The sequence below is a fragment of the Lissotriton helveticus genome, chromosome 9, assembly GCF_964261635.1.
Source record: "Lissotriton helveticus chromosome 9, aLisHel1.1, whole genome shotgun sequence".
Classification (NCBI taxonomy): Eukaryota; Metazoa; Chordata; class Amphibia; order Caudata; family Salamandridae; genus Lissotriton; species Lissotriton helveticus.
Window position 1 is genome coordinate 187862104 of NC_136070.1, and position 27284 is coordinate 187889387.

Below are 27284 nucleotides of genomic sequence, written 5' to 3' on the forward strand. Positions count from 1 at the left end.
GAAAATGGAATTTATGAAACCAAGCACCAACATGCACATAGCAAACAAGAAACAGAAGCCAGCAATTGGATATGGACTTCTGCAGCATGCACTGGCTGTAACATATCAACATACAGACAAGATATTTGAAACTTATTATTTGAAATGCCGAAATCCAGGTCATCGAGAACTTCAGTTATTATATTAGGTAGCGAAAATCAGATTCCATATGATAGATGCTGGCCTAACTAAGAGGTTTCAGGGTTTAGGAGGAAGGGACTCATAAAATACATTTCAATGAATGGAAAATCTAAAGTAGAAGGAAATAGTGGACAATGGAGGAAATGCAACACAATTCAGGGACTTCAGTAAAAAAAAAAAAAAACATGGAGAATAAAAAGTACATTGTGTAGTGTTCTGGATACATTTGTATGCATTTCAATGTGGCTGCTGTAGGTTAGAATATGACAAATATAATTATCTGCAGTTAACTAGGTCTGCTAGCCAGGTAGACGTATTTTAGTAAATGGCAAATAAGGATGATAGATATTTAACCTGCAGTTTTTTCCTCCCCTCAACTTTTTATTTCCCAGATTTAGTTCCAAATCATCAGTTTTCATCAATGTGAATAGAAAACGAGTCTGGCATGGTAGATTTGGGGCAACTTTGACGATTTAAAGAACTCCAACACCTTTTTGGCTGCCCTAAGCTTTAATATTTTAAAAAGGACTACAGCTGTTGAGTAACATTTTGATTGTGTTTTCCAGTCTGCAAATTACTTTTCTCAACACATATTTAAGAGACTTTGATTTAGCCTATGCATAGTTTATTCCCTTTTTGTTTTATAAACTTGTTTTAAGAGTACCTGCTTCTAATGTTTACAGCAAATTTCAGAATGTATTGCTATTCGCACAAATTTGAAACATGACTTGATGCTTTGTTCAGTTTTTGTGTCAGTAGTTTGTAGGTAGCAGGAGACATTCTTTAGGCTGCCTGCATTCCTAAATATGTGGGCCTAATGACTTTAGATTTGGCTTGCTGCAAGATTTTAAGATTAGAAATTGTCTTTCTAAATGAGGATACTGAAATAATTTGGCGTAGGAAACTTTAGGTTAATTTAAGAAAATTAGGTAACTGACCTTATCCATATGCGGAAAAAAACCAGAACAAATGGACAACAAAAAGGAGGCACAACTTTTGACAATACATACATGTATTGGAAACTGGAAAGGAAACTAGCTTTGACAATTTGTAGGTATCAACCATCTGTTGAAGTCCTATTGTGCAAAATACCTAGACTGGGCTTTGGGTCAACCCATTGCTTATCATTTCCTGGCTTTCTTGTCAGCCTCATTTGTTTCTTATATGAAGCGGTTATTGCTTTTCCTTGTTTTGTACTTCCCCTGCATCATACTACCTTACTATTCTTTTGTTTGGGTGACGTGTAACCCCCACGGCTCTCAACAGGGAACTCCCTTTTTTTTTTTTTTTAACACTCAGCGGGAGAGCAGGTCTTTTCATGCTGCCTTACTCATATACTGGTTCTCGCTCACATCTCCACCTCCTGCACTGTGTTGCTCGTCACCCATATCTCTTGTAACACAGAGGTGGGGAGGGGCTTGCTGCTCCGCTCATTCTGCAGTATTGCAGGCAGAAAGTATACTTAGTACGATTGAAAGTGAGAAGTCTACACCCAGCGGCCAGAAAATTTGTTCAGTGGTTTGATGCAGTTCTAAATGGCTGGAGCATTTTTTTTTGGCTAGTTTGAGACTTTGCCAAGTGTTTCCTTACATTTCTGACTTCCATTATCATGGCCTCTAACAGCTGTGCTCTTTTATGTACCTGCAACTAGTCCTCGGTGTTATTTTTAGATTTGATCACGTGCAGCAAGCTTTTTAAATGCCGTTTCCTGTGTGAAAAGTATTTATAAAGAAACTGTTTATGAAGATTGATAATATGCCAATTATCGTCCATTTTAGAGATAACTTCAGTTGTGCTTGTCTTACTGAAGTATTTGCTTTTTTCCCCCCTTTACTTTAAAAATCCTTTACAGATAAGCACTCACAAAGCCAATAGCTTAGGAGAAGCATTATAAAGACAAAACCGGTTTGCTTTGCTAGTGATTGTTTATCCTTACTGCTTAAATATCTGCCTTTAGAAAGCAGTACAGAGCAAATAAAAATGTGTTGGCCTAAGAGATGCAAAATACATGCTTTACCATCATAGGTGCTGCATGTGTGCTTCAATTTACAACAAGAAAGGGGTATTTGTTTCTAGTAAAGAAACAAAATGGTACAAGTATTAAAAATAATAGCAGTTTATAGACTGAAATATGTGTTAATACAGAAGCATATGCAAGTGTTCGCAGGTTCATATTACCTCACTATTATTAACAGACCAGTCTATTGTTTCACAAAGATGGTGAAGGAGTGGACTACTTATTGGACCTCCAGTGATACGCCATTCAAGGTGCCACTTTACGCTTATGTTGATAATTAAAAAATATGTTTGTGGGAAAGGCATCTTCCGTATTTAAATTTACGTTCTTGACGTAATGACGATATAAGCTTAATCAGCATAAACAATAAAACATTTTTACTTTTCAAAGCCATAACAGTATTTCAAATATGTGGGTTAAACATACATATCTTGCTGTGCATATAGTATGTGCAGGAAAAGCTTGAAAATGTGCAGCACTCTTCATTAAAGTACTTTGATCAGAATGTGTTGTATTCCGATAATTAATGCACGTACAGTGGTTGGAATAAATTGTACATTCAACAAGTAGAGATATTGTATACCTTTATTATGAAAATTAGATAGTCTTATTACCAAGAAATGATTTAGTTTTAGTGTAGAGGGGGTGGCAAGAGCATAACACTGATTTGTAGTTTTAATATACCAAAGCACCATGACCTGCTGTTTTCTACACACACAACCCTCGTGAAACTGTCTGAATAATGATGTACTGGTAAACCCCTATTAGAAGGAGAACTGTGTGTTCTCCATTCTAGCCTGTAAAATTTGAAATGAAGATGTAAAACACATTGGGAAACTGAAGTGTGTTAATGGTTTCAACTCTTAATAAATCCCATCTGGTCAAAATAAGAGTCAAAAAACACAGATCCCAAATCCCTTTCCAGACATGCCTATCCCATACCTTTCCATCTCTTATTGGAAGATCGCACTCCTACCCTACCAAGAGAATTAAACAGGCCAAGCCTCTCATACAAAAACATAAGATGGATTTGGACAAACACCCGAGACTCCGATTTTCTGTCAGAAGGGAACTACTTGCTCATTTTAGGATAACCCTCATGAATGGTAGCCACACGATGAATGGTTATTAATGAATCACGAATGTTACCCATGGTTTTGGCTTATCACATTGGTTTATTTCCCCTTGTAGGAATAACAAAGTGCTTCTCCGATAGTCATTGTCTTAGTAAACGAGAGTTCATATCGAGTCTGGCTTAATGTCCACTTTTTGGTTTGATTCACAATCATTCCCGCCGCGCCTCCCCCCCCACTCACTCAGTTGTAAACATTAGTATTTTTTCCTTTACAAGTAACCAGTCAAACAGGTTTGGGCTTACAGTCACTGGGAACTAGGAGAAGTCTGCATCTATAATGTATGGCTCATGACTCAGAGCTACTTATTAGAGATGAAAAATGAAAAGGACACTTAGAACAAAGAATTTGAGCAGGCTTATTTCTTAAGAATTTGTGTCTTTGCACGGTTAATTTTGTCCAAAATATTATGGTCTGTACTTGGGGTGCATTTGGACAGGACTAGGTTCATTTCAGTTTCATTCTTGTGTTCAATTGCAGATTCAGCTGCCTGGTCCAGGTCCCCAACTAGAAGGAAGGCTTTCACTCTCTGCTCAGGGTTCACACGGGAAATGTATTTCTTGCCCTCAAACCTGTTGTGGTGTTTGACACATACTTCGACAAATGGGAGATATCCAATAGGAGACTTTTTGCTTTTGGCAAATTTTTCCATCTCCTCCCAGTCCTCTCGATCTGCCAGGGCAGATATCTTCAGCCACCAAAACATTTTGTCAGGGATTTTGAAATCCTTGTAGAGCTGTTCAGCCTTCTTGTGCATCCCATCCAATATGAGTTGGGTGACTGTTTCGTGTAAGGAAAAATCAAGGTAGCTTTTGTCCAACTCTTCCTGTAAGCGGCGCTGGATTCTCAGAAGTTTTATCTGATCTTCTGTAGCTTTTGCAGCAAAATCATTTTTGGCCTTGTTGAATTCATCTACTGCATTTTGCAGGGCCCGAACACGTTCCTCAATTCCCTTTTCTGTTGAGTAACTTGATCTTATGTGAAAGTTGCCAAGTTCTTGGTGATCATCATCTTGGTTGTACAGGTCTTTAAGTGTCTCTACTTCCTGATGTTTACAAAGCTGGCGATAGAGACTGAGAGCCACTGGCTGATTCTGCAGGGTCATGAAGAACTCTCCTCGGTTCAATTCATTTTTTAAATATGATACAACTGTGTAAACAAGGTCGGTATCGCCACTCTCAATAGCTTTATTCAAAGCTAGTTTACTCCTCTTCATCTTTAATAGTAAAGGCACCTGTTCGCCCGACCTTGGCTCATATTCTAAAAGTTTAATAGCCAGTTCGGACCTTCCACAGTCAAATGCCTTTGAGGCAATCTCAGAATAGGAGATGCCAGGGGTGTCTCCCAGTTTCTGGTTGATGGCCTGGGCAACCTCTTCGTCGGATTTCTCCTTCTGCTGAACTTTATAGCAAGCCCAGTGAGCTAAGATCCGACTGACCCCTTGGAACTCTGATAGTCTCAAGTACTCACATATCTTTAGTGCCAATGGGTAAAGTCTCCGTAACACCAATCTGTCCAAGAGGATTTCAACCGTGAGCTGCTTGTACTGAAGATAGCTCAGGGGGATTCCAATCTGATAGTCCCGAACAGCATTCAGGATGCGCAGATCATGGCACATTTTAACAAACCCATGAGGGGGGAATTTATCAATGAAGCACTTCCCGAAGGAGGCTGCTCGAAGCAGGGACTTTTGTGCGTCTGGCTCATACTCGTAGCCTGCCGCTTCGATGCACTGTTCAACTGCCTCTGCCAGCAGCTCTTGCTCCTTGATCTCCCGCAGATATTCGTCGGCTTTCTGGCACTCCTTTTCGTACTCCTTCTGGGCCTCCAGCAGCAGCGCCCCTGGGGCCATGGATGCGATCTTGAATATCTCCTCGCTGGCCTTGGGGATCTCATGGAAAAACTCATGGGTTGAAGCGGAGATAATGCGGACGCCGTCCAGCTCAGGTACCAGGTGGGAGTCCTCGTCCAGCACGAAGGAGACGCTGTCGTCGGTGGTGTCCAGCACCACCAGGCTGCGGTCCCAGAGGAGCACCAGGGCATGGTGCTGGCTGCGCGGCTTCAGGCACCAGGTCATGTGGGTCGGCGGGGCGCGCTGCCCGGCGCTGCGCTCGCACAGCTTCTCCTTCATGGAGGAGACACCCATCCAGACCCGGCCCGTGTCGGTGAAGAGCGCCAGGTACTTGTGGGTGAAGGAGACGGACATGGCCAAGACGCCGCCGGCCTGCGGGCTGAGGCCGGGCGGGGTGACGGCGGTGCACGAGGTGCTGTCCAGCAGGTAGAGGTCGGGCCCGGCGGCGAAGAGCAGGACGAGCTGCCTGTCGCGGTAGATGACCTCCCAGCAGGCGGGCGCGGCCCGCAGCGGGGTGTCGGGCATGCGGCGCAGCCGGAGCTCGTCCACGCTGGTGGTGAGCGTGAAGCGGCAGGCGCCGGTCAGGATGGCCAGGCCCGTGCCGCGCTCGCTGTGGAAGAGGCGCGCCTGCAGCAGCTGGTTCTGCTTCACCTCGCTGCCCATGCTGAAGTGGCGGCGGTAGCGGCCGCACAGGTCGTGCACCAGCACCGTGCCGTCCTCCTGCACGCACAGCAGCTCCTCGCTCGCCGTCCAGCCCAGCTGCACCACCCGCCCGCTCTTCCAGGGCCCGCCGCCCAGCCGCTGCCCCGAGGCGGAGTAGATGTCCAGCGTTGGGCGGCCCCCCGCCGCTTTCTCCGGCCTCAGCAGCGCGATGGGCCCGCCGTAGGGGGCGGCGGCCACCAGGCTCTCCCGCAGGTCGGTGTCCCGCAGGCCCCAGCCCATGCTGTATAGCTCCAGCTTACGGTAGTAGGCGCTGCCCAGCGGGTTCCAGTTGGCCGTGTAGCAGGCCATGGCGTCGGCGGCGAAGAGGGAACCGTCTCTGTGACAGCGGCCGAGGCTGTCAGACTCAGCAGCGCGAGGCGGGGCTCACGTGATTGCCTGAGCCAGCCTGCGTCGCAGCGTCAGCTGCAACACTAGACCGCGCGAGCCTGGTGTGCGTCGCAGCGCCGACTGCAACACTAGACCGCGCGTTAAGAATTCACTTCCGAGTGGCGGCCATTTTAGAAGTAGTGAAAGTCATAGTGTTGAATGCTCGACGAGATGGACCTAAGATACCCACGATGACTCCAAACTAAGTCCAGTTATTACAGTAGCCATGATGTTTCGGATACCAGCAGGCGAGAAAAAAAGGCCAGATAGCTTGTGAGTGTGAAACTGACAGCCTCTTAAGAACGCGCCTGTGAGCGCAAATAGGGTAGGCGCAAGAACGTCTTCAACTAATGTGGCGACTCTCTGCCTTTTGGCATGGATGATAAATTTCGTAGGTCCATCCGTGGGTAACTGGCCCTGGTCTAGCTTCTTTCTTTGCATTCTGGAACTTGCTGTACTGACTTCATTATGCGATAAATCAACCTTGAAGCCCTAGAATGCAAAGGAAAAAAACCTTAATTTGGCGTAGCTAGTCACACATGGACTCAGAGGAAGCTGGAATTCGTAAAACGTTTCTGACAAAGCAAGAAAGGCACAGCAGTCAAGTTTCCCAGGTCCATGCATGATGTGCTGCTCTAATCCAAGAGTTTTATTTGAATTCTGGGACTTAAAATCCTCTTTTATAATGACCAAGACTTTAAGTCCCAAAATATAAAAGTAAAAAAGCTGTCCTGGAACAGCACATTATACGTACACATGGGAACTTGATAGGGCTGAAAGGTAGTTAGCCATTTACACGTTTTATTATATGTGGCTGTGATATACATATTAGGTCCTCAACTGCTGACCCACTGGTGCTCTTGAAGTAGCCTCTGGAGCCAGGGGAGTGCAGCAGAGAGACTGCGCATGGTGGCCCATCAGCAGGAGAAAAGCACCAGGAGCCAGGCAGAGAGCAGGTCTTGCACAGGAAGTCAGGGAATCAAACTCCCCTCAAAGGGCCCTCCTTTAGAGTACTGAAGAGAATGGTCTTGGTGACTAGTGCTGGCCACTAGGAGTAAAACGAGGTCAAGATGTGGAAAAATGTATTCATTTGGAATGGGTAGAGGTCATGCAGGGGGACCCTTGCCAGAGGCACTTGTTATCTCAGGGACTCCATTCCCCGGGGCTCAGTACCCGTAAGAGTGTCCCAGCAATCTCAACCCCTGGGACACGTAAAAGCACACTAAGGCTGAATATGTTGCCTGCCCCGTGCCCATGTTTGGTGGGGCAGGTCGTGCTCGTCATGGGTGGTAGCCAGGAACTACTCGCTGGTTACAGCTTCAGAAACCTGCTCATTAGGTTTTCATCGGTCTACTCGAAGGAACACCACATACTCCCTCGCAAGGGGCTCAATTTCTTAATTTTCTGTTTACTGTGGCCACAAGATGACTGGGGCACCATCAGTAATGTGGGGACTGCAAAGAGCACAACCGCCCCCTCAAGAATGTATTTAAAACCTTGAGCCTAAGTCTCCTGAGGTCTTTAACATTTTGACCCTGGGAGAGGTTTTCCTTAATTTCAAGCATTCCCAGACCTGGAGCCTTTTTTAGGTCTCGCGACCCGAGTAGCGAAAATCCTCATGAAACCACCAGCTTTTTGCTGGCGGTTTTCATGAAGTTCACATGAACCACGTGATCAAACACGAACGCGCATCAGCCTCCCTCCCTCCTAATTGCATTTGCCGCATAGCACATCAAAGGGCTTCGCCCAGCGTGCGCTCTGCGGCTTCTCGGCTTCTCCTCCCCTAATTATTCTTGGATGGCCGGCCGGCCGGCACACAGCCTTCCTTGCATTTCTCCTCCCCTCCCAAGCCAGCTTCCCCCAGGCCGTGTTCCCTCATCCCTCGCACCCCCTCCTCCTTCAGGCCCCCACCATTTGCTTCCATTTGCTTTTGCTTGTTTTCTTTTTGCTTGCTTGTTCGTGAGATGTCATCGCACATCCTGCAGCCTGTGTAACTCTCACTAATTCCGTCAGTGGTTGTTCAGTGCCTGTCTCTCACCTCTTCAACTGCGACTGAGTTACTGAGTTACATCCACACTCATTTGTTGCGTTGTTTATTGAACACAGCAATGTGATTTGTATTTCTGGTCTGCAAATAACAGAAAAAACAACGGACAAAGGTGTCCTGCATTAGTACCCCAGAAAATAAAGCACGCCTTGTTTAAATAATGCAAGAAAGAGGGATTTGTGCCGCATATCGATGACCTGACATGAGCTGCCTGCCTCACAAGCAGAACACTGTTTTGTCCCTCTCTGATGCTCGTTGGGCTTATTTATCACTTAGAAGTGTGTGATTGTCGCCATGCTAACGCCACACGCTGAGCGTTTGACTACATTGGAAGAAAGACAATTATTTCTCTCTTCTGTGCTACCTTAATTTTCCGGGTTCCCATTCAGCTCTGCAGTGGCATCTTCCTGATATTACATTTTAAAGTGATTTTATGTTGTTTTCTCAAAAGATTTTATTGAGACTCAGAGGGGGTCGAATTTCACTTAGATAAACTAGTGGCAATGATGTTTTAAATCTGGTAAAGTTCCAAAACTTTGATCAAATTTCATATGTGCATGCCTTTGCAGAAAGGTAACTTTTTAAAGAGATTCTTGAAGGATTCCAATCATAGACTGGAACACAGTGCAATAGAAACGCACGAGCTGCTATCTTGCGTACTCCCTTGCAATGAAAGTGCTATGTAATAACAATCACACAGTTCAGTAGTTTTTATATTCCGAAGTTTATTATTATTACAGAGCATAAGGATGCATGCACACCCCCCACCAAGGATTCCTCGTACAAAACCACCTAAAGTTCTGTTACATCAGCTACATGGAATCTCAAGCGTGAGTAAGCTGTTTCGGTACTAAGATTCCATGTTAAAGGAAACATACCCATATACTACACATCTCCCTTCTTTACAACAATAACATAACAAGCCATGTCATAGCCAATAGGTCTTGCCGTTGGAACTTTATAAGTGTTTAGCCATGCAAAAGTTGATCCAAGTATATTGTGCTGCTTAACTAAATACTTATAAGGTCCCAAAAGCGAGACCTATTGGCTATGCCAATGCTTGTTTTGTCTTGGGCTGTGGAGTGCAGGGACCTCTTGTGGTTGGTCCTACAACTGCAATAGCATGCTTATGGTAGTAAAATGAAACCTCTTACATGTGTTTCTGTATTAAAAATTCGTTGTTGACAACACTAGTATTGGTGATTCAATGTTTCTTATTACAATGAATGTATTTGAATGCGGTTACTGTCCCCATTGATTATAATGGTAGTGTAATGTGGAAATATGGCATGGTTACTTTTATTGATGTGGCACCCTGACAGTCTGTAGGCCCACATTATCGTATATTGTGATGTTGCATAGGGTACTATCAAGTCAAGACACAACAGGCAAGCTTCTGTCAAGCATACCTGGCTGTTTGACTCCTTCAGCATGGCTTGACTTTTATTTTCAAGCCAAAAGCATGTTGCTATTTTACGTTTGTAGGTTTTCTTTTTATATGGGGTGTTGGTTAAAAAGCCATGACGTGTTGAAGTCCATAACAAAGGCGCAGCAAGTCCAAGACCTTAGAATAGCAAACATGCCAATATTCTAGAACAGGAAAGTGGAAGATTCTGACAATAAAATCGACTGAATACATTTTGACTACTGACTTCTATTAAAGCAGATGCAGTTACAGGTGGGATCCAGCCACATGAAGAATGAAGCCATTTTTTGCTTTGAAAACTGGTAGTCTCCAGCCTGAATCAGATCTTTTTGCATGTTTGTAATAGATCAAAGAAAGCCCCAAAACTCAACCCTGGTGAGTCCTCATCTCCAAAGCACACTCCAGCAGAGACCTAACGTTTTACCAAAATTCCGCACTATCTGATCCACACTGCATAGCTGTGTGATCAAGCTTAATGTCATAATACAACACTAACTGTGTGATTACAAGTAAAGGTGCTATTTATCTCACCTGGTAAATAGCGATACCTAGCGGTTCATTATTTATTGGGTGGAATAATTACCACCTGTTATGAGTTTATGGGGAATAACATGCAGATTTTTGTGTTTAACACACGCTGCATAATACAGTAAATACCGTATGGTTTTCCCTGTTAAAATTCAGCAGATTTGACTTGCAGAAATGTAAGGAATGTTGGGTTATTTAACACATCTGATAATTATTGGATGCGCTAAATAAAACCAAACTCATAATTCTGTCCCATGTGTAAACAGAGGTTTACACACAGCATAGAGTTAACCACCCAACTTGTAATCAGGGCCTTAGTATATTGAGTGAAAGTATACAGCCCGCTTCCTACAGTTTCAAGCATATGCTGACATTATTGTCTACCCACAGGCTCCAGTTCCCAGTGGTTCCTGATGGTCAGCTGCATGTGTGTTGTAATTGTATTTGTATTACTGCACTTACTACCCCTAACAAGACGTATGGCTCTTAGAGCAGCTCCGGCCAGTGCCTCTGCCTGAGGCTTTGTCCAGAGGGGGTGCTTTGTCCTGATTCAGCTCACAGATTAATTTACAGCCGTACTAATTTGATGGTCCATGCAAAGCCTATGAGCCGTGAGCACTATCACATCACTGCATGGTGGGGTGGGACCTTTGGAGGTCAATGAGAGCAGAAGGACCCTTCATGATATCGAACGGTGACCCAGAACGCGCCTCATGTGTAAGCAGCACTGAACTTTATTTAACTTTGGCTGACTTTACGAGGCCTGCTAAGTGCCTCACATATGTTTTGAGTCCTTGCTGTAGCGCAATGACATGGTCAGTATGCACATGTGTAATACGATGCATTCCGCTCTGCAGGGCTGGAAGTCTAGCCTGCATTCCCCATCTGTGACTATCTCCGTTGAATGAGTTGCTTGCTGTTATATAATGAGCATGCATGTATAATTTGAAGCCAGTCTTCCAGGAGCAGCTTTCATCGGTGCTTTGGACCCAATATCCCAATCCAACAAGCAGGCATTTCGAGTTAGTCTGGATCATGTTTAGAATATAAAGAAATACCGACCTGGATAGCTGTAATATACATCACTGGCCCCCCTCTTCTCGTATTTTACAGCTGAAGTAGCCTATTGAACCTAATTTAAAGCAAATACACTTCAATTCAATCACTACTTGCCTGAATGGACGGCACATCCACTCAGCTAGCAGTGTAGAATAAAGCTCGTAATCTTCCCTCTTCTGGATAAAATGTAACTAGTAAATTCATGAATGGCTGCATAACCTATATACAAACGCGAACAACCTTTTTATTGTATAATGAAGCTACAGCAACGCAATGAATCCCGCACATAGCTCCCTGGAAAGTTTTCTTATTTGTTGTCAGGTATGAATTAAATGCACTTTTAGTTCTTAGTGGAGGACTGCCACCAAGTAAGACAATGGTACTGCAAATTCTGTGTCCCTCCAGCACTCTGGGGTAACAGTGTACATACTTGAAAAAGTCTGTTCCCATTCTAACAGGATGATTTGGCACTCAATTCTCACTTTTGCCAAGTATTATAAATATATATTTCAATGCCAGTGTAATAAATGTGCTTAATGTTCTAAAATGATAATTTGAAGTCAATTCTGTATTGCTGCTGCTAATTCCAAACTGGCAGGTTGGGTCAAACTAATTTTTTTCTCAATATTACAAAAAAGTACGTGCAACTCTTCAATATGAAATTACACCGATATGCATATATAGTTTTGTACCATGACTTTTTTCATGTGCAGTGGATATAAACAAAGGTGATTAACTATAATCCAAAAATAAGATCACCCTTGGAGTGAGATCGGATCATAAGTAGGACTTGTGAGTATAGCCCCAGTTGTTGTCTTCTGTATAATTACTCTAAAATGGAATACATGATGTATTAAGCAGTGTTTTTTCAAGTCAGTTTATGTGCCCCTGGATAAGAACATGCATTTTGAGCTTTGTACTGTAGTAGTACATGTGCGAATATTTGTTGTTATATACATATATTTATTACAGAGTCAGTATGAGAACCAACTGGAATTATTGTTTTATCAAAGTTTCCATTGAAACGTAATATATTGTTTTCTTAATCATTTTTGTGTTGTTTTACAAATGTACACAACATTTAAAAACATTTATCTTAGTTGCTTCAAGATGGCAAGTTTTGTGAAGATCTGTGAAGCGGGGGAAAGGGAGATGGGTCAAAAACGTGATTTTCCCCCCCAATAATTCACATATGAATGTTTTCCCTATAGGGAAAGAAAACGCTGAACTGAACGAAACTAAACTTAGCATGACATTTGGAGTTAACTCAAGTAGGTGCCTTGGCTTGACTTGGTGTAAATCTATTCAGTAGTTTTTGAGAAATTAGCATTTAAAGATGTTTCATGGTGTGCTTGACAACTTGAATCGTTTGTAATCAGTGATCCAAAAACCAGGTTTGCAGATCTTCCACATACTCACATTTAAAAAGTAAGCACGTCTGATTGGACGAGAGAGATTTTTTTCCCCTTGTCCATTTCAGTTCTGTGGTTCCAGAGATCTGTAATTGGCTGGCTGCAACTTGAAGAAAATGTGTGGCTGCCGCTGCAGGATTCTGGAACCTGATTGCTGTGTCCTGAAAAATAAAAATGAAGGAGCTTCAATTAAAAATACTTAAACGCCTTCTGAAGGTGAAATCTGATCAGGTAAGGAATCACATTAAAGAAATCGTTAGGGAAGATACTACCTTTTCCACAGATGAGGATATATGTGATGCCTTTCAGACTTTTTTTCAAAATATCTATTGCGAGGACAAAAGGGTGGTGAACTCTAGTGTCCAGAATTGGCTCGAGGATATCCCCCTTCCCCCTCTTAACTTTGAACAGCAGCAACAGCTAGACCAGGAAATCACCCAGGCGGAGGTCAGGGAAGCCATATCATCCTGCAAGAAGGGGAAAGCTGCAGGTCCCGACGGGCTCCCAGAGGAAATCTACCGAGCAGTGAGTGATATGATTGTTCCGACCCTGATACAGCTCTTTAATCAGATCTTACAAGAAGGGTTAGCGCTTCCTGCTTCGTGGAATGATGCCACAATTATCTTGATTCTGAAACCAGGGAAAGTCCCTTCCTGCTGCGGGTCATATAGGCCGATTTCGCCTTTGAACGCAGATTATAAGATCTTTGTTTCAATCTTGGCAGCTAGACTGGGACGTGTGGCAGGCGATATTCTCCATCTTGACCAGAAGGGCTTTGTCAGGGGACGACAGTTATCAGACCTCACCTATGATCTTATTGGGGCCATTGATGCGGCATCTGCGTATTCCCTTCCTGTAACAGTAATGACCTTAGACGCTACAAAAGCGTTCGACAGGGTGAACTGGATATATTTGACCGAAGTCCTGGGGAAATTTAACTTAGGGACAAGATTTATTCGATTGGTCGAGCTGATTTATCAGAACCCAACGGCCAGACTTTTTTTGAATGGGAATATCACGGAGCCTTTTAAAATCTCAAGGGGGACAAGACAGGGTTGCCCACTCTCCCCTCTCCTTTTTGATTTATACATCGAGCCTTTTGCTCAGCGGCTGAGGGATGATCCTAATATCCTGCCATTCAAATCTGGAGAGTGGGAGAGGAAGGTCGCCCTGTACGCTGATGATATTTTAATTATGTGAGCCAATTTGTTAACAGCCCTCCCTGCAGTGATAAGTCAGGCACAGGAGTTTGGCCGGGCCTCAGGTTATGAGATCAATGCTGCTAAAACTGAAATTATGGCGTGGAATCTCGAGGGGACACAGCACCATCACCAGTATCAGATCAGCCATAAAATGAGATTTCTAGGGATCATTATAGTTCAGGACATCACCAAGATAGCCAATACCAATTTTGCTGGGGTGGCTAAGGAATGTCGGAGGTTGCTGAAATCTTGGGCCCTGCTTCCATTATCCATCTTAGGCAGGGTTAACATTGTCAAGATGTCAATACTCCCCAAGGTCACCTTTCTTTTTAATTGCATCCATTTACATTTTGAAAAATTCTCGATTGATAAGCTCCAGCGAGACATCATTTGTCTGGGCCTACAAATCACCAAGAATAGCCTGGAAAAAGTTGAGGCGGAGGAGAGAGAAGGGTGGCCTTGCCTTGCCTGATTTTCAGTTATACGCCTGGGCTTTCCAACGTACCCATGCGCGTATGCTGTTGAAAATGCCAGTTAACACAGGTGCAGGGGTCATGTTGCTAGCTATGTTTCGAGGTGCCGGTTTAGCCGCGGAAGGTTTCTTGTTTACATTTGGGGGGCCGAAATAAAAAAAAAAAAATCAAGATGAAGGTTCTACAAGGATTCGATAACCAGGGCAAAACTTAGGGGAGCCACTAAATTGAGCTACTTTTCCAGCCTGTCGCCATTATGGGGCTCTCCTGGTACTCCAGACTGTTTGAGAGATAGGCTGGCGTTACCTTTGAAGGATGCCGGTTTAGTGGTTTGGGGGGATTTGGCCCCCGACGGTATCCTTATTTCATGGGTTCAACTTAAAGATAAAGTCGGTGAGGGTCTCTCCAGATTCAAATATCTCCAGTTAGAAAGCTGGGCCCATTCTAAGTTAGATCACGGGAATTTTGAGGGGGACGGCACTTTTTTAGAACATCAGTTAGTATGTAAGCCGTGTGGGAAAAGGGAGGTTTCAGTTTGGTATTAAGCTATTGCTGACACCGTAGATGGTGAATTTAAGCTCGCGGAGGAACTGTGGGGGGGTTCCTTACCTGCACAAAATTTGGATCATCTTTGGCAGTCTTCTTGTAAGCTCTTATATGAAACGGTGAAACCTGCATGGCTGAAGAGAAATCATCTGCATACCATCCATCGGGCCTACTTCTCTCCACTTGGGTTGGCCTCAGCTTCGGACAACAACATGTTTAAAGAATACCCCGCTCTGGAGATTTTTTGGGACAACGTTGGCTGTTTTTTGACAATGGTCCTGAGCTGTTCAATCTCTATTGATTTGTCCCTGATCATCTTCGGACTTTCAGAAGAAATAACGGGCCCTTCTAGATTATTGCTTTTCTATCTTATCTTGCTAGCCAGGAGAGAAATTTGCAAAAGGTGGACAGATCCTTCCGCTCCTATTTTCTCAGACTGGTTGTCATCAGCCTTAGCGGTCTCTAAGCTCGACCTTGCGAGAACTGGTAGTAAGAAGAAGTTGGCATTCTGGGATTTGTTACAGTTCGGACTGGGCTCAGGAAGTCAGCGAGTTTTTTTTCCCTGAGTCCTATGATTATGCTATCTTAACACTCTCCGGGGTATGCCGTGTGTTTTCTACATTACGACAAGGGCCCCCCAGCTCCTGGAGCTTGGTAGAAGAGCTGTCTCAATTGATCTATCACTGGCACCCATGCAGACCTCTGTTACGTTTAGGTGGGCTTTTATACTTACTTGTCCAGCATTTTCCAGCTTGCTGCATTTGGTACTGAGATCATTGGTGCGTAGTAAAGTGCTATTGGTGGCGAATGAGGACAAAAATAAATAAATACTTAACGCACAGCATTGTTATTTAGCTACACATGTTTAAATCACTAAATAATACTACATCAACGGTCATCTCTTTCATAGTGTTTAAGCTAATGTGATACCTAGTCTCATCTATAGGATTGTTTATGACATTTGTAATTGCATCTGTTACGTTAAACGTGAGGTCAAGTTCATTGCATTTGGTGTGCGAGTTATAGTTTGCATGACTTTTTTGTGAGCTACGGATAAAGGAACTAACCATAAAAATTTCTGTTTTTTCATTTCTATTTTGAAATAACTTCATTATAGTATGTCTTTACATTAATAAATGTGGCCCAGTAACTCATGTTATTTAGAGCAACTGTAATAATAAACGCATATTCAAATAATTATTGTTACAGTGCAAAATTCAAGCCCAGCTTATTGTTACAGAAGTGTGAAAAGTCACTTGAGAAAATCATTGTTTACTGCCTCACAGATTGCATTTTATAATCAATTTACTCACGAAAATGACTTTCCTTTTAGCCTGAGGCCTACTCAATGTGGTTTTATCCTATCGCATAAATGTAACCCCATGGATTCTGGTGTTGTTCGAAAATCTTTTGTTAAAAAAAATACACCTGAAAAAATGCCATGATATAACACATATATACTCTTGTGAAGAGGATAATAAACTGTTTGTTACTGTTGTTGAGGAGAGGGCCTTTGCTCTCGTGAGTCATGTTCCCTCCTAAATCAACAATGGTAATAAATAGAAAGGTTGTTTGCCTTTGTAAAGTCTTTCTAGCATGCAGTCATAGAGGCAGTAAACATTGTTTTTCCCATGATACGTTTGTTATACTCTTGTAATAAAACAAAATGTGATCTTTGCACTGTAGTAATTAATAACTGAAAATGACGTAGTATTTACAGGTGCTCTAAATAACGTCCTATGGAATTATATGTATGTGATGTACTATACTATGTGTGCATAGTGTAATACCCTATTAGTCAGGGTGTCTATTCATTGTGCTTTTACCTAAGTGGACAAATGTACCCCCGCATCCTAATTTTGGTTAAGTACTCTTTAAAAAAAATGTGCATAAAAATACCATGACATAAACTACATATGCTGTTGTGCAGAGTGTAAAATCCTGCTTGTTACCAGTATTGAGAGTGATAAAGGTCATCTTGACCTACTCTAGGCTTCACCAAACAGCAGTTTAATGTCCCATTTTAGCCATTGCATTCTGTCATTTGCATCAGTTGTTAGTAGCCACATGAAGCTGTGGGGAAAGGATAGTGTAACATCCTTTATTTTATCTGTAATTTGGCCTAATGTGTTCTTTGTCCAGTGTGTGCAGCCAGGATGCAGTGAGGAAATGATTTTGTATATATAATGTTAAAATCATTTTTTACCAGTGCATAAAGATAAGTGTAATACCCGAATACATTTTTGCTGAACTGAAGTGAGCATTGCTGTAAGGAAATAGAATGTCTGTAATTTATTCTCAGAATATATTCATGACTCAACAAGAGGTGTATGTAGAGAAGCAGGTCTTTGCCAGGATAGTGGTGCAGCGAGGCCCTTGGCTGGCTCTGAGCAATCACAGTCCAGCACAATGAGGCTTTTAAGGAAGGTAGACTGCAGTGGCATTTCCATAGAGGTGCCTGGAAAAGCACACGCCTTTAAATAGTAGGATTTCCTGTACCACAGAGAAAATAGTTGGCTGGCGCTGTTTGGATGAGATAATGACAGAATGCGCAATCTATACACTGCTCATTTAGACCATTAAGCTCTTGCCTAGGCCTCTATTACAGAGAAAAAAAACGGACAAAAAAGTTTAACAACTTACTCCCTCATTCTGGGTACAGAGGGAACTTTAAAATCAGGCCCAAAGAACCCAACACCTCTGCTATGAATCAAGCACACACACAGTTTGCACATTATTTAAAGGCACAGTGGTACTTGTAATGAAGGGGCAGATGTATCAAAATACCTATTTGCGATTCTCAAATAGCGATTTTTTTGAGAATCGCTATTTGAGAATTGCAAAATGGTATGTATATAAAAAATCACAATTTTTTTGCGATTTCTTAAAATTCCTTATTTGCGATTAGCAATTAAGGAATAATTTCCCATTCATTTCTATGGGCCAGGAGGACCATAGGAATGAATGTGAAGTTATTCTCAATTTGCGATTCGCAATTTGAGAATCGCAAATTGAGAATAATTTCAAGGGTGCAAGGGTGTCATAAGGACACCCTGATGCACCCCTGAAATTTACATGTGTGCGCATATGGCGCACATACATGCCCTAAGGGCATGTATGAGCGCCACATGGCACCTTCACAAATGCCAGAAAGTCCATTTGTGAAAGAAATCGCAAATTACCACCAACTTCAAGTTGGTGTTAATTTGCGATTTCTTAAGGTGAATTCGCAAAACTAAAATGTTTCTTACATAGCATTTAAGAAATCACTTTTTGCGATTCCTCAAATGCTTGCGCAAAGTTAAGGAATTGCAAATCTTGCGATTCCTTAATTTTGCGATGCCATTTCCTTCATACATCCTGTTTTCCTGATTTTTAGTCGCAAACGCTGCTTTTTTGCGAATCGCAGCGTTTGCGACTAAAAATCCCATTGATACATCTGCCCCGAAGTCCTCTGTGTGACTTCTCAATTAACTGTTTATTATTATTTTTTTTTTGCAAATTGGTGAATTTGCAAGGCAGTAAACGAATCACCTTCCTAAACCACAGAACCCTTTGGTTGTATTTTAAAGGGATTTTAAAAAGTGAAGGTCGTTCTTCATTGTAACACAGAACAGTTTCACAGTGAAAAGACCCCTGCTTTCGTAAGTACCCTTAGATTGTGAATTTCATAGTAAGAACATTCCTTGGTTCACCGCTCAGTTGTGCCACATAGGCACATGTGCGCAGCACTCACTGGGCAGAGCGAAATAAGGCAGTTCATAAATTGGAAGCAGATGCTTGAAATGGTTTTTCCTTACTGCAGCATTTTTTCCTTGCATGTGTGGTAACGGGAACGCCTCGTGACTGCAAGGAATGTGTGTGCCTCCTGCTGCTAAATGTGGCAAGAGCTGCTCAGAGCAGAATTCCTCTAAAAAATGTTCACAATTATTTTATCCTGACAACTCTCAGGTGAGACAGAATAAATAATGTTCTTAACTTGCATGTGGATGTAAGTATCTAATTATTTTTTTATAGCGCTGGCTTGTGATATCACTTCCCAGCACTAGAGCATTGATTCTCTTTAATTCCATTTGATAAGAAGTCTCCCGTGTATTGGTAGGTGCTGATCGATATGTATGAGGGCGGCTTGTGGGTCTTAAGTGATTGGCTGCACCATGGACATCAATGAAGGGTACAAAAACACAAAAGGAATGCTTCAGGTGTAGAAAGACCCATCACATTAGCTAAGTCTGAAGCCGAACGTCTCTTTATTTAGAGAGCTCCCTTTTTTTAAGGCCGAAAACCCTCACATACCCTTAGGTGACATGCTTCATCATGGGGTTCCTCCTCATACCACTTCCCAGAGATCAGTAGTGTGGGCTACGACTCCTGATCGGGGAGGAGCTCTTAAGATCTTCGGTTCAGTGTCAGGTCCCATGTGAGCTTCAATGTGTGGATGGGTGTGGCAGAGTGTAGTGCAAAGGTTAAAAATATCTTGTGGAATAAGTCAGACCTTTATTACATGTCCTCAAGCGGTATATTAAAATATAGGGGTGTAAGGGATATATTAAAATATAGGGGTGATAATGGATATATTAAAATATAGGGGTGGTGTAACTTCAACGCAGAAGCCATGAGAGTCAACATGTTTCTGCAAATCTTGAAACCCTACAAAGAGGTGTGTGGTATTCGTCATGGCCAGAATCTTTTTCTTAATCAGTCTGCAGAAAAAGGTTACTATTGTGAAGGAAAATTATTTGTAAAAAAAAAAATCAATGATACAACCAGTGTGTCACTCTAAATGTGGATATACTCAGTGATAGCATCACCCACACACGTCAAGTGTTCTACTGCAACTCTCAATTTCTCAGACAGGTTAATAACAGGGCCTTAAATGTCTGCTAGTCTGTTGACATGTAAGGCCCTGTTATGTATCTGTGTGATGCATTCCTTTTGTGTTTTTATACTGCTTTGGGAGCCCTACATCACTGGCCTCTAAACACTTCCATCTGACCCTATTTGTGATTATATATAAAAGAGGAATACCGAGGTTTAGCTGTTGTGACCCTTGGCATATCTGTTGCTCTCTGTGCCACTGTCCTTTCCTTTGGCATGTCGGTGATCAAAGATGCAGCAGTGGGAACAGAAAGCACACTGAGTTCCAAGATCCCCATTACTGTCTGTGGTTTCTCATCCATACCACTTGCCTAGCCTCGCAGCAGCCAATAGGAAGCTTTTGAGAGGATATGAGTGAGAGAAAGAGTCTACCAGTGCCTTAAATAGAAATAAAGACATGCAGGTACTCTCTGTCCAATGTATCCATTTCCTACTGCGAAGTGCCGGGGCACTCCCATTAAAAGTATTGGACCACTGCTGAGAAGTGGCGGTACACCCCTCCTTCAATTTTAAGAAGTGCATGACAGTACCTGCCAACTTAAAGCTCTGAAGCCAACCCTCTGATGCCATCAGCTTCAAAGGTGCGTTTGATGTCGCTTTCGCTATCCTTGGCGTTTTGATGAATCGACGTGAGTTGGCCTTGCTGCGATTCAAATCTGAAATTTACAAATGTCAATACAGAGTGCCTAACAAACAGGGCGAACGAAATATAATATGATTTATAGGAAATATAATAGGCCTATTTTTTTGATGGGACAGACCTAATACACTTTGAGTGTGCATACGTGAGAACCATGACCATTAAGTTTTAAATCTGAAGGGTCTTTGCATGTTTTCGTTAACCAACTTTTAGATGGCTTCCCCATTCACACCAGTGGGCACTTTAATTTGTTTCTGACGTGTATGCGTGGCAGCATCGTCTGGAGCAGGGTTTCGCTTCTTAGCTTTACCCTCAAGTGCTATGTCCATCCTGCTGCTCGTTCCCCACTTCCTGCCTCTGAAGGTCATGGATGTTGGCAGAAGTGAGAGCAGACCCTCGGTTTACGCGGGTTCTGACGAGGGTGCGTTGGCATTTGCGCATGCATGACGTCCCTCGTATAGTTACTGCTTGAATCAATGGTGTCACTGCATTTTGAAAGGTCTATAGCAGAAAACCATAAATGAGGGTCAGTTTGGGATAATATTTCGGGAGGTTGGGACTAAAACAAGGGAGGGGCATTGAAGGGTGAAACGTCATGTCATTGGAATCGCACAACAACCCCCAAGTGGCCCTCGGAATGAGATGGGAAACGGCCACTACAACGAGGCCGTTTCAACTAAAACCATAACCACGCATGCATTACAACGCATGCGTGGTTACAACGACAGCCTTTACCACGCATACTTTTACTACGAAGTACGTAGTAAAGGCATGTGTGGTAAAGGGTACAAATAAAAAAAGGGGGGGTTGGGGGGGCTAGCCCCCCCAAAAAAAGATGGAAGGCAGAGATGGCCTTTCTGGGATGCAAATGTATGCCCTGGTACTCACTCATAGTAGACGCCAACATCGAGCATTTCATTCACTGAGTGATCTCATCAGCTTTTTAGTGTAATGTATTCTACCTGTCCACTCATCCATTAAAATTCACTTTGTTGATCTTTTCATCTGTTCTGCTTTGTTAACTTAAATAAATATTACGAGAAATCATAGATATATTCGGTGCACTTGATGAATAGCACAATGTACGTGATATACGTTAGGAACTATACTGGTAAATGAGTACTTCAAACATTTAATTGACCGGGCATCTCACAACTTCATTATTATTGCTCTGTGGAATTTGCATATTGCACAATCCGCAATTAGCTTGGCATCACAAGCACTTTTAATGGTGTGGGATACTTTCTAGCCATAGAGAATCTAAGAAACGAAGGCCAAGATGTAAGACGTCCATGGATGACTCACAAGCAGATTCAGACTCACCATACGGCACATAGATTATTCGAGCCTTGCAAGTGCGTCTCACACTGTCCTTCAATTAGGCGTACTTTTAAAACCAATTTTACATGCTACATTGATATTTTCGTGGGCATCCTCTTGTTTCTCCTATAATTGCAAACACATTAAAACACAATGTTTACCCTGCATCTGTTGTCCTGCACGTTATTTCAAACTTCCTTCTACTGGTTTACTCAAATAATACTTTCCCTACCATACTACTGATGCATTATTTACTTTATCATAAAAGGTGCACATTGTAGAGCATCTCCAGACCTATTGCTCCAAGATGCACTGTTTCGATACACATGATGCCAACTTACTAGTTGTCATTCACTATTGCCCTTTACAGACTCATATACATAGATTTGCTAATGTTTTAAATTTGCACTTATACTGTACTACTGCTTTACAGCATTTCCACGCCTCTGAGGCCTGGTCTATTTTGGTTCTTGTCACAGCGGCTATCTTCATGTTATTGAGCTGGAGATGTCCATAAACAGTTCTTTCCATAGAGGAGTCCCCCAAAGTGGAGCCATACTGTCTAAGACTGGGCGGTAGGTAGAGAGGATCAGCAGCAGGAAGGAGCCTTGATGGCATGGATGGCAAGGGCGCTGTATATGACAACATGTCCCCTTTGGCCCTTGATTACATTACATTTATCTCACTCTTAACTCTTCATCGGTCCCCTGTTTGTTGCTGAGGGCGGAGACAGAAGCGACCCATCCTTAAGGGCGCAGGGGCCATGCCCCCTCATCTTTTGGAAATAAAGAGTGTTTGTCAGGCTGAGCAAAGGTCATTCTAACATAAACTCTATATTTTCAGGTCATCATGTCAGGCAGCCAGGAGCTAGACATGCTCTAAATGTGCAGTCTCCTGCCTGAGCTGAGCTTTGCTAGGCTGAGGGTGTCATGGCTCTTGTGGGATCGGCCTCCTCAGCTCGGCAAAGGTCCTCCCCCTTGTGACGAGAGGGAGCGTCAGTGATAGCCTCATACTTTGGCGCTTCAGTTTTTAGCCCTGGAGTGCCTAGGCTCAAGTGTCTATCACTGACACCTCGTCACAGCGTGGGTGGGGTCTGTAGTCTGTCTGACCCCATCCTACTCCTTGACCATGTAGGGACTGCTGCTTCAATGAGGGGAGGAAGCAGTCCCAACCCGCCTGTTACTCCTGAGGATTTCCTCCCAGAGAGTTGCAACAGGTAAGTTGTGTTTTTATTAACTTTTTGTTGTGTGCGTGTATGTATGAATGTATATTTATTTGTGTGTGAGTGTTGTGAATGGTGTATGTGCGTGTGTCTGCATGTGAATGCATGGGTGTAAGTGAGCGCGTGTGTGTGGGCCCCCCTTTAGATTTTATTTTTCAGCTGCCACTGGGCAGAGAGTCAAGGAAACAGCTCTGGCAGGTCCCTCTGTACTTTCTGTTCCGTGAACTGAGACCTAGGGCAACAAAACCAGTGCCAGGGGAGTCAAGAGGCAAGCCAAGGTGCGCGCTGCAACCCCTGGCTACTGGTAGTTGACATATCTGCTCAGGAGCCCATTGGAGGTAGTTTAGGAACGTTTGCAAACCATTTAAGTTTCAAGGGAGGACCCTGACCACAGATTTAGATTCATGTAACTCTCCATAGGGATTGCTAAACTGCCGGGTGCGCAAACACCATCCTATGACTAGTGGGCCCAGTGGCCCAGGTGGGACATGCCTCTTTCATGAACCTGAATTTCATGAAGATAAAGCAGATTTTATCATCAACACATCACCTGCAGCCACCAAGCATCCTCTATTCGTGACCTGGAGCACACACAAAGAAGTGCAGGCAACCCAGCCGGCAGACCGCCATGCCTACCTGCACCCTACCGCCCTTTCCAGACACCCACCCTACCCTGGCCTGCTGTTTCTACACTTCATTGGGCACGGCAGTCCTGGCTGCTGACGTCAGATATAAGGTTTAAGGCGGTCCTCCTTATTGTTCCACCGAAAATGTGCCTCCGGGATGAAGAGGGGGATGTTAAATGTGAGGACCTTCTGTTCTTGCAGCACAAATGCCTTTTTTCTCTAACGAGGAGCAGCTCCTCCCAACCCTCTCCCCCCACAAGCCTTCCCTCATTAGCCACCACATACTCCATTACCTTTTCTATGCTGAGCACACATTCTGAAGCAGTGCGGGGCCAGACGCCGTGCCTTGAAGCTGTGTTCCTGCTTTTTAAGGAAGCTCTAATGTTCTGTCAAGAAAATCTTCCCACAGGGAAAACAAAAAACCCATCGTCCTCGCAATTCAAGCCGCCTGTTCAGTGGCTCACTCTGGTACAGTTGTGTCTAACACATTTCACAGACAGCAGGATCTTTAAAAACGTGAGATTTATGTCCCATGAATATTTATACATCCCCGGCACATCCTCACATAGCTTAGAAAGCATATTTCTTAATTTTAGTGCTGTCTTACCTGCAGAGATGTGCCGCATACTCAGCAGCGAAAGGTAAAACCGAATCTTAATTCTATTCTCTTCTGTGTTTGCACTTGTTAGCTAAGGTCCTCTAATGTCATATAACATAACTATTAATATGACGTATCTAAGCTTTGCAAACGTATATTTTATGCTTACTGCATATTTCTGTTTTTGGAAGTTGCTTTACGGACTGCAGTGTAAAATACTCTGTTGTTCTTGGTCCTTGTGGAAGTACTTGCTGTCTCTGTGTATCAATGGAGTATTTTACATAATCATCAGTCACTGTCTGGATGTGATTTTCACACAAAGCATGCCTTCGCAATTGGTAGTAACGCGCAGTGGTAGATTCATATCAGAAATCTATTGAATTAGCTTGTCCTTTGAGGCTCTATCTCTAGATAATACCATGGCTTTGACTGGACTACAATCCTGGCCATGGGGAGGACTGTGTAGTACTAAACACTCAACCCATGCTTTTTTCATCCATTGAAGTAAATCAATGTGACACTAATGAAGCACTTTATTCTAGATCACGAATAAAGTGTGACTTCTCTTTAGGAACCTATTATACACCCTCTTTAGTGGTGCCCAAAGCCAGGAGGATCCAAGGCCCATGAAACTCATAAGTCACCTTCAGAGACATGATTTACGGTTTGTCACACTGCACATGCTAACACACTTAACAACATGCAAAGATCCGATGCATCCTTAAAAATGACTCCAAATGTACGCCCCTTGTATTGTTCTGTTTACTGCTGTGTTCCACCCAACCAAACTCTCGCATCGTCACCGGCCCACACAGTGGGACTTCATTGAGCTCTTAGTGACATGACATAAGGGAGTAAACCATGAGGTCCCTATTTGGCTGTGTCTTTGCTTTGTCATCTTCATAATGCCTGCCAGCTTTAGAACTGGACCATCTGGTCACCCTGTGAGCAAGGTTAGACAGAATATTGACCCTCTCGGATCTTGCATGCTTCAATCTGAATGAAAATCACTGATTAAACAGTTAATCGAATACAGAGGTAACTTATAAGGCTCTGGGTGTTTGTGAGCCCAGACACATTTGGCAACAGAGGGATCTGAAACACAGATAGATTAGGTAAGTTGGCCAGGATAACAGAATTTGGTTGAGTTGGAAAGTTTTCATTAGAATTCTGGTCTCCGTATTCTACATCTTGCTAGTTAACCACAAGACCAATAATCTACCCTAAGTTAATATAGAGTGTGTCCTCGCCCCTTGGATATGTCAGCAAATGTTTATTTGAAGTTATAGGTTTATCCACATCATCGTATTTTTTTATTCTATTACATGCTATGCCGCTTCTGGCATTGTTTGCTTTCCTCGTCGAGGGAAAGGTGATGGGATGATTGTTTATAAGTGACTTCAAACCAATCTTATTTCAAGGTGTACCACAAAAAAAGATCCCTGCATGTTTGTGGCCAAGAAGATTTATGAGAGTTAACCTAATCTAGGGTTTTGCAATCATCACCTTCCTGAGAGTACTTGTGGTCAGGGGGAATAAACTTCTCTTTGTTGCAGTGTCTTGCAATATATGCCTGGCAGCGTGACATAAATCTGTGGCTTGCATGAGTATATAGGTAGGTAGTTTAATTGAATACCGAAAAACGTTCTCACTTTTTGCAAATTCAGAGTGTGGGGCGCCTTCTCTAAAGTGCTGATCACCACAGTGAGATAGTTGGCGTCATAACAGTGTCAGTCCACTAGAGGTGATCATTCTCTAGCAGTAGACATTTTTTTTGTCGAGGTAGTTTTGTGTAGTGTGTAGAATTATTAGTCTATGGGTGATGCATAGATGATGGAATTGTACTTGAGCGCCAACCAGTGGAGTCACCTACTGCATGTTAAGTGTGCTCTGAATGTCGTAGATCCACTACAGACGTGCATCTTGCATATGTAAAGGCTAGATTCACGGAGGCATTTTTTCTGTGGGTAGCAATAGTCAAGACTGAACCCTGAGGAGATATTTGGATGTGACTATGAGAGAGAAATGCCTTTCGTTTACTAAACTACCTAAAGGTGTCTGATCATGGTTCTCTTTTTTGTGTGTGGACAGAATAAGAACTAGCATCAGATAAGGCTCAGAATATCTTGGATTGGGGACTGAAACGTGTGTATGTGTAGATTGAACGCATTTCGCAAAATGGTTTGTGGTTTAAAAAGGAATTTCTTCGTGGCACAGGCAAAAAAATTGTGTTTTGTGGTATTCCTGCAAAGACCGCTCTCCAACATTTTTTTGGGCCACCCCAGCCCTTAGTGCCACAGTTGTAATGATATCTGGATCCTTAGTACTGATTTTTGGTCATGGTCGAGCAGGGATCATGTGTGTGTGCTATGACCTAGGCCTGTCTCACTCATTGCGGTCTTATGTGACCGGCTGAGAGTGCCTAAAGCACTACCCTCGTGGTGAAGGGATGCTGTTCTTACCAAAGAGTTGAGTAGCATGAGTGTGGTGGTGGCAGCATGCCATGCTTTTGTTGTTGGGATCAGTAGAGTGAACAGCCCTTTTTACCTGTGTCACTGGTGTGGGGCCTACCGGGACACTCATGTTAAGGTTCTCTGCTGTGTGTTTAACTCACCCTCAGCCTACATCATGTTAGCATGTAACGCTGCGTTTGCCTGTGAGTGATACATTGTTTGCATGTGTTGTATTTCATTTTGTGTTTATATATAAATTCCACTTTTTTCATAAAAGTGAGTATTTTGCTGGATATTCATTTATTAGCGTTGCTGAACATATTGTAAGTTGAGCATCTGTTAATCTTGAATCTACCCCACCCTCTCTACCCCCAAGAAGTCTTGGACTGGTCGACCCGTGCTATCACGGAGAGTCAAGTGCTGAAGGGGTTCTTTCCCAGTTGCTTAGAACCCATAATCCTTTATGGGTTCTGGAGTAGCGTGCTGCTCGCCAAAAAAGCGCTTCAACACATCATCAGGGGTAGCAAGCGCTATACAAAAGCAAACCTTTTTCCATGTTCTAACCGTCCGCTATCCATCTCAA

General features: G+C 43.1%; 2 protein-coding genes across 4 annotated transcripts in view; one reads left to right on the forward strand and one right to left on the reverse strand.

Moving 5' to 3' along the window:
* The window catches only part of FRMD6 (FERM domain containing 6), a 263580-nt gene that overhangs the window by 98190 nt on the left and 138106 nt on the right, over nucleotides 1–27284 (forward strand). The gene's annotated exons all lie outside the window — the stretch shown is intronic.
* On the reverse strand, nucleotides 2765–6284 carry VPS16 (VPS16 core subunit of CORVET and HOPS complexes). The gene has a single exon (XM_078659737.1). It carries the CDS (start codon nucleotides 6191–6193, stop codon nucleotides 3689–3691), a length of 2505 nt encoding a protein of 834 aa, XP_078515863.1. The 5' UTR covers nucleotides 6194–6284; the 3' UTR covers nucleotides 2765–3688.

Coding starts and splice junctions, on each gene's coding strand:
- VPS16 (XM_078659737.1), bottom strand. CDS start 6,193: ATGGCCTGCTACACGGCCAACTGGAACCCGCTGGGCAGCGCCTACTAC.